The sequence below is a fragment of the Copadichromis virginalis genome, linkage group LG19, assembly GCF_057382275.1.
Source record: "Copadichromis virginalis isolate Kocher_CV1m ecotype Utaka linkage group LG19, C_Virginalis_male_GT1.1, whole genome shotgun sequence".
NCBI lineage: Eukaryota > Metazoa > Chordata > Actinopteri > Cichliformes > Cichlidae > Copadichromis > Copadichromis virginalis.
Window position 1 is genome coordinate 16,191,447 of NC_140636.1, and position 10,690 is coordinate 16,202,136.

General features: G+C 40.8%; 2 protein-coding genes across 2 annotated transcripts; one reads left to right on the forward strand and one right to left on the reverse strand.

The window, feature by feature from the left end:
• Window positions 1-171: 171 nt before the first annotated feature.
• Window positions 172-2,718, reverse strand: zpcx (zona pellucida protein C). Its single transcript, XM_085442052.1, has 9 exons — window positions 2,299-2,718; window positions 2,115-2,227; window positions 1,973-2,046; window positions 1,729-1,900; window positions 1,539-1,644; window positions 1,374-1,459; window positions 1,226-1,302; window positions 294-1,149; window positions 172-208 (listed from the first exon to the last, which is right to left on the reverse strand). Exons 1-9 carry the CDS (start codon window positions 2,716-2,718, stop codon window positions 187-189), a joined length of 1,926 nt encoding a protein of 641 aa, XP_085298178.1. The 3' UTR covers window positions 172-186.
• Window positions 2,719-5,891: 3,173 nt separating this feature from the next.
• Window positions 5,892-10,633, forward strand: tmem54a (transmembrane protein 54a). Its single transcript, XM_085442325.1, has 6 exons — window positions 5,892-6,046; window positions 7,153-7,349; window positions 7,710-7,769; window positions 8,873-9,067; window positions 9,156-9,293; window positions 10,356-10,633. Exons 1-6 carry the CDS (start codon window positions 6,013-6,015, stop codon window positions 10,479-10,481), a joined length of 750 nt encoding a protein of 249 aa, XP_085298451.1. The 5' UTR covers window positions 5,892-6,012; the 3' UTR covers window positions 10,482-10,633.
• Window positions 10,634-10,690: the final 57 nt, after the last annotated feature.

Here is a 10,690-nt window from a genome sequence, read left to right on the forward strand (position 1 = left end):
CAGCTTGTATTTCAGACTTGCTGCTATGATGCCAGGTTTCTCTTGGAAATGAGATTTTTACCTGGATAAATAAAGGACTAATACAACTTTTTTTTTTTTTTTTAAATAAAAGTGTAATGAGACCAGATAAGTGCACATCAGTTTTATTTATCTCAAGTACAAGTTTAAAGTCTTTTAAAGCCGTGGTTATTCTGCATTCTTCATCCTCCTGAGGAAAAACAAAAACCAAATTAAATCAGCCATCTTCACATGCATTAAACAGTCTGCCAGCTAACTGCAAACAAGTCATTTACCTCAACAGATTCAAGAAAGTTGAGTGCAGCCCCTTTAGTTTCAACTGTTTTCTTTCCACTGGACTTGTCTTGTGTACCACTGCCTCTTCCTCATAACTCAGTGTCTGCGACCCATCAGCAGCTTTGGAAAAGGAGAGTTTGGAGCGCGTTATTGGTGGGATTTCATCTGTTCCTTCAGGCATCATAGCACCATCTGTCAGCATCTGGGGCAGGTCATCATGGTTTGGGTCCTTAATCTCATTCTGCAGCCATTTTTCACTTTGGGATTCCTCTACAGCAGCTGTGTTGTCCAATTCTGCTGAATTTGGCCGTTCAACCAGCATAAGGTACTTTACCCTAATCTCAGCTGGCAAAGAAAAGTTAACCGGTTCCTCTTTGCTGTCAAAGTTACCAGATCTTCCAGACCGGCTTTTTCTTTTGAAGTCCTCTGGAACAGCTGGGTGTGGAGGACTCTTCCATCCGTTAACTATAGTTGGCAAATTCATAGTTGACGGAGAAACACTACTGAAACTTTGACCTTTGATCTCATTGGTCGGATTCGGATGAGGTTCTTGATTTGTGGTTGAAGAATGCAGTTTGGTAATGTCATTTGAGTCAGACTGAGGAGGCACCTGTTCAGGTAGCCAGAGCGTCAGCCTGGTGGCAGGGTCCTGACTTACAGCCACTACACCCTCTGGGCCAGCATTGAACTTGCTTCTTGGAACAGAAGAAACTATCACATCAGCAAGATCTGGAAGAGCAGACTGCATGGAGTTTGGGACGTTAGCGCTTTCTTCTTCGGCGATTGAAGGCAGAGTTCTCTCACCATCTTCATCCACAATGACAAAGGGACCAGTGCTGACCACAGCTTTGGCATCTGAAATGACACGCAGCAAGTCTGTTATAAAGTTTCTGTCTTCCATCACCTTCAGACAGAAAACCAAAGCACTTACCACCAGGAAGGTTTTTGCCTTTACACCTTGAGCTACAGCACTCACATGCCTCCAAATCACCACTTAGTTCCTCCCATCTGAAAGGAAAGTTTCATTTATAGGACATTGGTAAAAGAAACAAACACATACATTATGTGAATATTGATACCTTGATTCAATCACATTGTAGTTGCAGGATTTAGAGCCTGGGGTGACACCTTGGCCTGAGATCAGCACGCTACAGTGGATATACAACTTGTAGAGAAGAGTACACAACTCAGTTCAGAGAAGATTCAGAGCTGCACATTAGTGCAATCCGTTTATAGAGACTTACCTCAGAAATGAGATAAGACGTGTTCAGAACAAAATTAACCGCATCTGCGCTGTTGGAGGCCACAAACGTCACTCTAGTAGTGGAGGAACCCAGTGGGGTTACGCACCTGCAGTAAGCAGTGATATCACAGGCAATCAGAAGGTTAGACATAACAAAAACAGTTGAGATAGACACCCAACTGAAAACTCACCCTTTGTTAAATATGACTGTTTGCCTTGGTTTGGCCCGAGGCTCAGGGAACACAGAGACAAAGCAGGACTGGATGAAAGCCTCTTGATTTATTCTGGTTTTAGCCAAAACCTGAAGATTGACAAGCTGGCCTCTTTTGTAGATATTTGACTCTGCTGCGCTCGTCCAGGACGCTGCAGGAAAGAACTGTGTTTACAAATTAAGCTGCAGCTAAAACTTGTTGTTGGATGTGTTTTATTACTTACGACTCATGGCTTTGATGCTAATGTCATCATTCTCAGGAAGTGCTGTGTCGCTAAACTTTGGAATCTTGTTCAACCTGTAAATACATGGACCTACTGTAAGTATGGTTGGTGACTAGCTGCAGACACTGAAGTAAGAACATACCTTTTTGCAACACAGAACACGTGGACTGCAGAGGGAGTTTCCCACCAGGTGGGAGAAATTCTTCTCAGATTCAAGAACAGGGTGTTGGTGAACACCTCCAAGTCATCCTCCACCTGTAAGATGGTGCAGTTTTGGTAAAGGCTTCATAAAAAGATGCAGAACTGCAACAGAACTTTATGCTCACCATAGGTGTAGTTCCACATTCACCAAAACCATAAGTGAAGACAAATTCATTTGCAAGCTCTCCATTGCTGAAGCAGCCATTGCCCAGCTGTATTTCCTCTCCAGTCAGTTTGAGACCACTGACACTCTTATCAACCAGCACGGTTAGTGTAGATGCGTCACAATACACCTGCACTCTGGGAACATTGAGGAAGGGAGAGAGTCCAGCTAGCCTGTGAAAGTCGGGGGTCCAGGATCGCCAGGAGCTGAAGATTGTGCCTTGCGGAGTAAAATCAAAGTTTCTTCCAAATGAAAAAGGCACTCGATTTTCATAAACTCCCACAACATCCTGGGTGAATCTGCCATTGTGATACAGAACAGACTGAACAGCAATAACACAACCAAGAAACACACATAAAGATATCTGCGTGGTCCCCATCATGAGCCCCAAACAGGACCAACAATTCAGCTCATTCTCTTTGACAAGTGCATCATTAATAAGGTGCAGCGATAGTGGAGACAGGTGCTGGCAATCAAGCCAATGAAGCTGACTGGAAATGATTCTTTATTCAGTGTTAACACCACGGCAGGTGGATGGGACACATCTAAGATGCTGTTAGTGAAAAATGCAAAAATAAATGAAGCAAAATGTGTATCTTGTTCACATTTGTGGTTTTTCAGAACTTGGTTTTAGAAATCACTCCGTTGAAGGCCCAACCAGCTGCCGTTTAAACCTGTTCTTGAGAACTATTCTAACCAGAAGGCATAAAGACAGGATGGCTTTATATGGAGACGAGCTGAAAAAAGCTAGTTTCAGACAGAGGGACACTGAAGGGCTGCACCAAGGCCCAGTTTAAGATAAGTCAGGATTATTTGGAACTATAAATTATACAAAACTGTTTTAGTAGACTCCAAACACAAAAAATATGGTGCTGGATATAAGAATTATGCCTGTTTGTAAGGTGTTTGTGGGCTTGGTGATAACATGAAAACTTGTAGGTTAAGTCATCTGGCAGGCCATTCCTCGGCTACAATCTGAACAAACCAAAAGTTGTGAAAACTTGGTTAGTTTGGGTTAATCTAATGTCTATAACACCAAAAAACTTGTATTTATGTTACAGAATTTTCTTAGGCAAAAATATTCAAAATTATATATTTCTATTAAGTAGATGAAAGACATGTAATTTAACTCTTTTCTTTTCTTCTGTGTTGAGCGAACCTCGAGATTTAAGATTTAAGATTACATGTGTTAGATGTGTGTCGGCACACATGGCAGAAAACAAAATCACACTATAATTCTGGAATACTTTCAAGGAATGAAAGGAGTTGAAGGATAGCACGTAAGAGGAAACTGGTTATAAAAGATTAAAGAAAGACATAAACTGAGAGCACACCACCTTCTGCCTCATCTAGGTGGAGCCATTGTCAAAAAGCTGACTAAGGCTACGTTCACACTGCAGGTCTTAATGCTCAATTCCGATTTTTTGATCAAATCCGATTTTTTTTTCTGCTTGTTCACACTACAAATAAAACGCGACAGCAAACGCGCTCTAGTGTGAACGCTCAAAGCGGCCCGCATGCGCAAAAGATGTCACACACAAGGCGCTCTGTTTAGACCCAGAGCAAACAGTATTGTTTGATTGATGGCCCTTAATATAAAGACTTCGGACTTTACGTTTCCCAATTTTTGCTTTAAGTTATTTTGTTATTTGATAATGTAAATAACCTAATAATTATCCTTATTGCTGTTTTAGAGGAGCGGTGCTTCAAAGGATAGTTGCAGATTTTGAATTTGGGGCACTGAATGTGGTTTTTAATCTGCTTTTTTTTTTTAGCAGCTGACTAATCGATTAAGACCCGATGAATACAGAGCATTTGCCCAACACTTTCTTCTTTTATTTGACACTGGTATTGTTGTGATGGATTGTGCAAAGTCAGGAAAATTTTATATTTGTAACCTAGGTCTCTCCCCAGCAATATAAGGCTTGAGCAGGCAAATGCAGTGCTGTGCAAAAGTCTTGAGCCTCCCTCATTTCTTTACATTTAGCTTCCAAACAGACATTTTTTTCCACTGGGTTTTCTGGAGGTCTTTCAAAGGTTTTCTTTGAACATTGGCCACATTTTCACTCATTTTAAGTCCCGTCCTTGTACCTGACAATTTTTGGAAGAGTGTTTGGTTGTTTTTGTTATGTTTTTTACATTCGTTAAGACACTTAACACTGACATATGAGTCACTTAAGCATTAAAAAGGGATCTAACTCATAGGAACCAGTTTTTTGTCTACACATAATAGACACGTTAGAACAAAAAACAAATTTAAATTGTAACTTTTGGCTCTTTGTCTTAAAGAATTTTACAGATTGTTCCCATTTCTTTAGTAGAATCTTTGTCAGAGATAAAATATATTCACAGGCATGAAATATTACTTTTGCACAAAGGGATTCCCAGAAAGCTATCAGCTGAAACCTTGGCATATATCATGCAGTCCTTAAAAACTGAGGAAACTGGACAAGAGGAGGACGAAACAGTATCTGAAAGCTATCTGTAAAACACAGTGGAGGTGCTGTCATGTTTGGGGCTCCATTTCAAACATGGTGTGTTTCCCATTAATGGGATTATTAATGTAGAAAAGCTTTTTGATATCTGGAAAGCATCTGATTGGCCACAGCTTCATTTTTTTTAGCATGACAATGATCCCAAGCGCACTAACAATGCAGTATAGCATTATAGCATACCTGAATATAAAAACACACAAAGGAATACTCCCCGGCCCCTCAAGGCTTGTTAGACTTGTACAAACTCTGCTTGTGCCTTATCTGTTTCCATATAGTGTAGTCTACACGTTTTAAGAAGTAGCTGCACTAATTCCCAATTTCCTTGCAAAATATAAAGAAATGAGGGGTGATTCAAGACTTTTGGTCTTGTAAATAACAATTGGCCTATATTCTCATTCTGGGAGAATAGGAAGGTTAAATCCAGGTTTAGTTTTATACTTTTTGCAGAGAATATGTAAGCTACAGTCAACAGCATTCATAAGTATAAGAGTATTTCCCAGCAACAGACAAGGTTTGTCTGAGTCCACTTAAACCTGCCGTTGTGGTAAATAAATTACACAATCATGAAGCACGGTGACATGGGGATTAGCACTGTTGCCTCACAGCAAGAAGGTCCTGACTCCATCAGGGTGTTTCTGTGTGGAGTTCTCCCCGGGTACTCCGGCTCCCTCCCTCCAAAGACATGCAGTTAGTGGGGTTGGGTTAATTGGTAACTCTAAATTGCCCACAGGTGTGCGTGAAGGTCAGTGGAAATGGTTGTGTGTCTCTAGGTGTTAGCCCTGCGACACACTGGCGACCTGTCCAGAGTGTACCCTGCCTCTCCCCCTAAGACAGCCGGGATAGGCTCCAGTCCCCCTGCGACCCTGACAAGGAGGTTAATGGATGGGATCACGATCATGACACTTTTTTAAAATCTAAAAACAATCTAATAAACTATAACAATAGCGTATGTGAATAAAGCTGTATTGTTTGTAAACATATGAATACTTGTTATTGTCTCCGACCGACACTGGAGTGTTTTTTTTGTTTTGTTTTGTTTTTTTAAGGTATCGTGGGCGGAGCTTCCGCTCAGGTAGAGCCCGTGTGTTCCCAGGTGTGCGGCGTTTAGAAGAAACCGACAACCCGCCGAAAAACGGTCGAGTCAGAAAGCTGTCGAGAATGAATTTACAAACGACAATAATATGAAAAACAAAGGAAACAGAAAGACGGGCACAGGTGAGTTAACCTTTCACGTAGTCTGGCAAGTACCGAGCAGGGGAATGTACGTGCTAAAGTTTCTAGGCGTGGTCTGTGCTTTTGAACATGGAGCTCAGTGAGGAAGAGACATAATCAAACCACAGTGTTATTGTTCTATTATAACTTAATATTTTAGTGTTTTTCTCGCCGTTTATACCAGTTAAGAATAATCCACCCATCGTATGGTTGGGTTTTACTATCAGTGATATTTCTTTAGACTTTCCTTGATATACAAGTGAATCTTTTAGATAGCTGTGAATTATTGGATGCTAACAGTTTGGATAGGATAGTACGGTATGGAGCCTGTACCCCTCTAAGCATCCTTTAAAAGTATGGAGCCAAACAAAGGTGAAAGGATTAGATTATACTTTATCTATTCACACTGGGAATTCAGTACTGTTACTGCTACTTCACACTGTGGTGGGAAAATGTGTGGCAACAAAGGACAAACTGCCAATATTATGACTGAAAACAAGTATTTCAACAGCACCCACCTGTGCGTGAGAGCAGCGGACCATTGGGCCACCTCTGTGTGCTGATAAATGTTTGAACACCCCACCCTGAGCTTTGTCTTGTTTGGTTCAGGATTTTCTTACATGGTCTCTAAACATGTGTGCTTCACTCTTAAAACGAGGGACACAGAATAGTGCAGCGTGAGCCTGCTGAGACCTGCAGTCTTACCACAGCTGCAGTATTTTCTGCAAGCAGTGGAAGACATCTTCAGGCCTCTCTGCAGGGGGCTGGGGATAATTGTGGTTACTGCCTTGTTCTCATATTGTGCTAACCGCTGCCCCGCTTCCTTTTTAACTCTGCATAAGCCACGGTAAAGTCTGCACTAACTTCACACAAGGTCTCAGTGTTTCACATTGAGATCGTATTTCAGTTCAGTTCACATTTAATAAACTTGTATGCACACGCGTCAAGCTGATGTGCACACAGCTGTCAGAAAGTATGAACTGCTGCACACACAATGCAATGATGATGTAGCTGTTTATCCGTTTCCCCCCGGCAGAGATCATCATGTTCAAAGCTAAGTTAAGCTCATGATTTCAAAATAACATATTTTTGGTTTTGGCTTCCCTCAGGACTATGCTGTGCCAACCTCAAGGACAACAAAGTCTTGATGAAGATGGGGTTGGCGCTGGTGCTGGTGGGCCATGTAAACTTTATTCTTGGAGCACTGGTGCACAGCACTGTGCTCAGACACATCAGTCTGCAACGCCAGGTCAAGAATTTGGTGTACCCCATCGCCAATATCATCGCTATCGTGGCAGGTCTTTTGGTAAGGGCTAGGACTGACAGCTGCGTACTGTTACATACTGCATATTAAAAGGGGAAAAAAGAGACAAAATTACAGAACATATATTTAAGGGTCATTAATGGCTTTATCCTGACCACACCAAAGGGCCAATCCCTGGATTAAACAAACAAACAAACAAACCCATTGAAAAGCTGCAGGAGAAGCAGGTTTACAGAGACAAATTTACAATCAGAAACATGATCAAACCATCACAATGGCACATTCAGTATACAGCTGGAGTGTCCTCTCTGTCACTTGAATGTTAAACTGAATGTTTGAGTCATGTTGCGTCATCTGTCTGAGTAATCATCTTCTTTTGCTGAACTTCTGGTTTTTCTTTAGGGAGGGATCTGTGGAATAACAGCTATAGTCCTATCCAGAAACAAGAAAAACAGGATCCTGGTAAATATTCACTTTGCCAAACGGCTCTTGTTTCCTGGCTGCTGTTAGAACCTGCTTTTTGTTTGTGACTCAGTGCGTGTGTGTGTGTGTAGATAACGATTTAAATACGTAACATACTTGCATGCAAGCGTAAGCTCCAAACAGGTTTGAAACATTGGATGTGTTTTCACTGAACAATCTGTGCCATCAGCTACATGCTAAATGTCATCTTTTCTATCATGGAGAAATATTTCTATCACTTCCCAACATACACTACAGCTCAAAAGGCTTTAGCCAACTCACACTTCTTTATATTGTGCTACCAAGGAGTGCTCTTGAGCAATACTTCAAAAGTTGACTCTGATCATCTGGACGTAGCGTTTTCAGTCCAGATGAACAGAATCAACTTTTGGAGATTTACTTACCTGGATGATTGAGCATGCATCAAGACTCTTGAGCAATAGTTCTCCAGGCATTCTAAAGCTAGCGTCCAAAGTTGTTTTGTTTTTTTGCTTTGGTTTTTTTGTATCTGTATCTAAAAATTTTCAGATTGTTTTTGAGATTTTTTTTTTTTTTTTTTGTTAATCCACGTAACACTGACCTATATGAACACATTTCAAATTGCTTCTTTAGGAACTTTGTTACAAGTAGCCTGTCACAAAAATCACATAGTTTGTTCCAGTTTCTTCAACTGACTCTATGAAAAATGCTGCAGTTTAAAAATAACAGTTTGACAGGCATAAAATAGCAGTTTTACCCAGAGTGCTGTTGGCTGAAAATTTAGATCTTAGCATATCTTAGCCTGATGTGCAGTCACATCACACACTTTCCATCAGGAATGTGTCTAATTGGCCACAGCTTCATTTGATTTATTTATTTGTTAGCATGACAATAATCCCAGCGCTGTTTTGGCAGTGCAAAAAAGCATACTTGGATGGAAAAACACACAATGGGACATTTTGAGTCATGGCTTGGCCTCCCCACAGTCCCACAAAGCTTTGAATGTCGTTCAAGAAGCCTGGAGAACTTTTCCTGAATAGTACTTAAAGGTGGTCATTTCAAGTATTGACTTTCAAGATCATTCGAATTGTACCAACTCTGTTTTCGTCGTGTTGTTTTTGCAGATATGGGTCCTGCTGGTCTTCAGTTTCATAGCAGGTTTCCTGGCGTCTGCCTCCACCGTGGGCTTGTTAGCTTCTGTGATTACAGCTATTATGTCCAAAGGAAAGGCCCTGCTGTCACAATGCAACGCAGCCGTTCAGAATATTAGCTCTTTTAGCATCACAAACGAATGCCCCTTTGATCCCACCCGTATCTACGTAAGTTTAATATAAACATTCATCTAGTGACCGCACTTCTGATTTGAACTGTTGTATGGTGATCAGTTTTGCACTTTGTTTCATCAAGGCGACCACCATCATTCTGTGGCTGCCGCTCATCTTTATGTCTGTTGTGGAAGCAGTGTTCTCCTTCCATTGCTTTGCTGCCTGCACTTCATTCCTCTACCTCTGTCCATGCAGGAAGAGGCCACGTGTGAAGAACAGGGTAAGCGACAGTCAGATCATTGTCAGCAGCGTTAGCGGTACATTACTTATTAGGGTCACATCATAGTAACAAATTTCAAGATTTTGTTTCTGTGAGGAAAATGATAACGATAATTTTCTACCTGACATTCTTACAATGATATCTCTCTGTAATAAATATATATTAAAAAGGCAGACATGTAAATGCTGAATAATCATCAGCCAGACGTCACATGTCTAGATTTGGTTGAAAAATACTTTGAAAAGAAAATTTGCAAAGATGTTGAAGATGTCATATCGCCATCTGTGGGACGTCCTTCTTGGTCTCTCTAGCAAGAGAAAGTTTGTGTACAAGAATAGTTTTATTTGATCATTTTAACGACCATGTTTCCTATTCTTATCACTTGTGCCTTCTGTTTGCAGTAGTGTGAATAATATCTCTTGCTTGTCTGACTGGATAACTATCGTTGGTGGAATTAGAGTATCCATCCAGCATACATGTACAGCTATCCTTCTCTGGTTCTGTTTTTACAGTCACTGATCACTTTTGAGTGGCAGCAGAGCAAAGAAGGGAAGCGATGATTAATTTTAGGAAAAAAATGGCATAATTTTAAGAAAACGTGAAGAAATTAAACACAGAGGTTGATGCAGAAATAGCAGCAGACTTTGAGTGTCTCTGTGCGCTAGAACAATATTAAAAACTGAACGTGTGCACTTTGAGCACTTTTCCAGTGCTCATATTAATAAGGTCTCACCTATTTGAAGTAAGGAAAAAAGCCAGCTACGCAAGAAATGTATCGCTGTCATCGTAGCCCTGTAATTAATACCGAATCTGATGCATTAAAATTGTTCTTCCATTAAATTAATATTTGTGCGTAACACAGTTTTATTTATTTTTCAGCTGAAGCATCGGTGCAGCGTAATGATCTGTTTTGAACCAATTTCTGCATATATAGCTTTGCAGTAGCTCTAACCAAGAGATTAGAAGTTGACATCTTATTACCACCATGAAGTAAACCTGTGCTATTAATTCTATCCCATCCCCACTGTTGGAAAACATCATGTGAAATCATTCATATTTCAGATGCGGAGATCTGCTGAAACCACACCAGCACTGCAATACAGGGAGACGGACACTGAAGTGGGATCTACAGAGCAGGATGACCTGCTGGACAGCAACACTGCTGGGGTGCAGAGTGACTTACTCTGAAGCAGCTGAATCTAAGAGAATAGGTTACAAAGTGCTGAGCTGCACTGGCTAAAGCGTGGATTGTTACACATTTAATGTATGAAGACAAGTTGACAATAGGGCTAGCCTTTTTATATCAAAATGCATTGTATTCTTGTGTTAAAGAATTAAAACTTTTCCAAACAAAACTGAAAACTACGGGACCTTTTGTTGCTCAATAACATCTGGAA

Excerpts from the sequence above, each read along its gene's own strand:
- zpcx (XM_085442052.1), bottom strand. The coding sequence starts at position 2,718 with ATGATGGGGACCACGCAGATATCTTTATGTGTGTTTCTTGGTTGTGTT. Across the intron at positions 1,645-1,728 it reads ACAGTCATATTTAACAAAGG|GTGCGTAACCCCACTGGGTT; the intron begins GTGAGTTTTCAG and ends TGCTTACTGCAG. Across the intron at positions 1,303-1,373 it reads TACAATGTGATTGAATCAAG|ATGGGAGGAACTAAGTGGTG; the intron begins GTATCAATATTC and ends CTTTCCTTTCAG.
- tmem54a (XM_085442325.1), top strand. The coding sequence starts at position 6,013 with ATGAAAAACAAAGGAAACAGAAAGACGGGCACAG. Across the intron at positions 7,350-7,709 it reads CTATCGTGGCAGGTCTTTTG|GGAGGGATCTGTGGAATAAC; the intron begins GTAAGGGCTAGG and ends GTTTTTCTTTAG. Across the intron at positions 7,770-8,872 it reads ACAAGAAAAACAGGATCCTG|ATATGGGTCCTGCTGGTCTT; the intron begins GTAAATATTCAC and ends TTGTTTTTGCAG.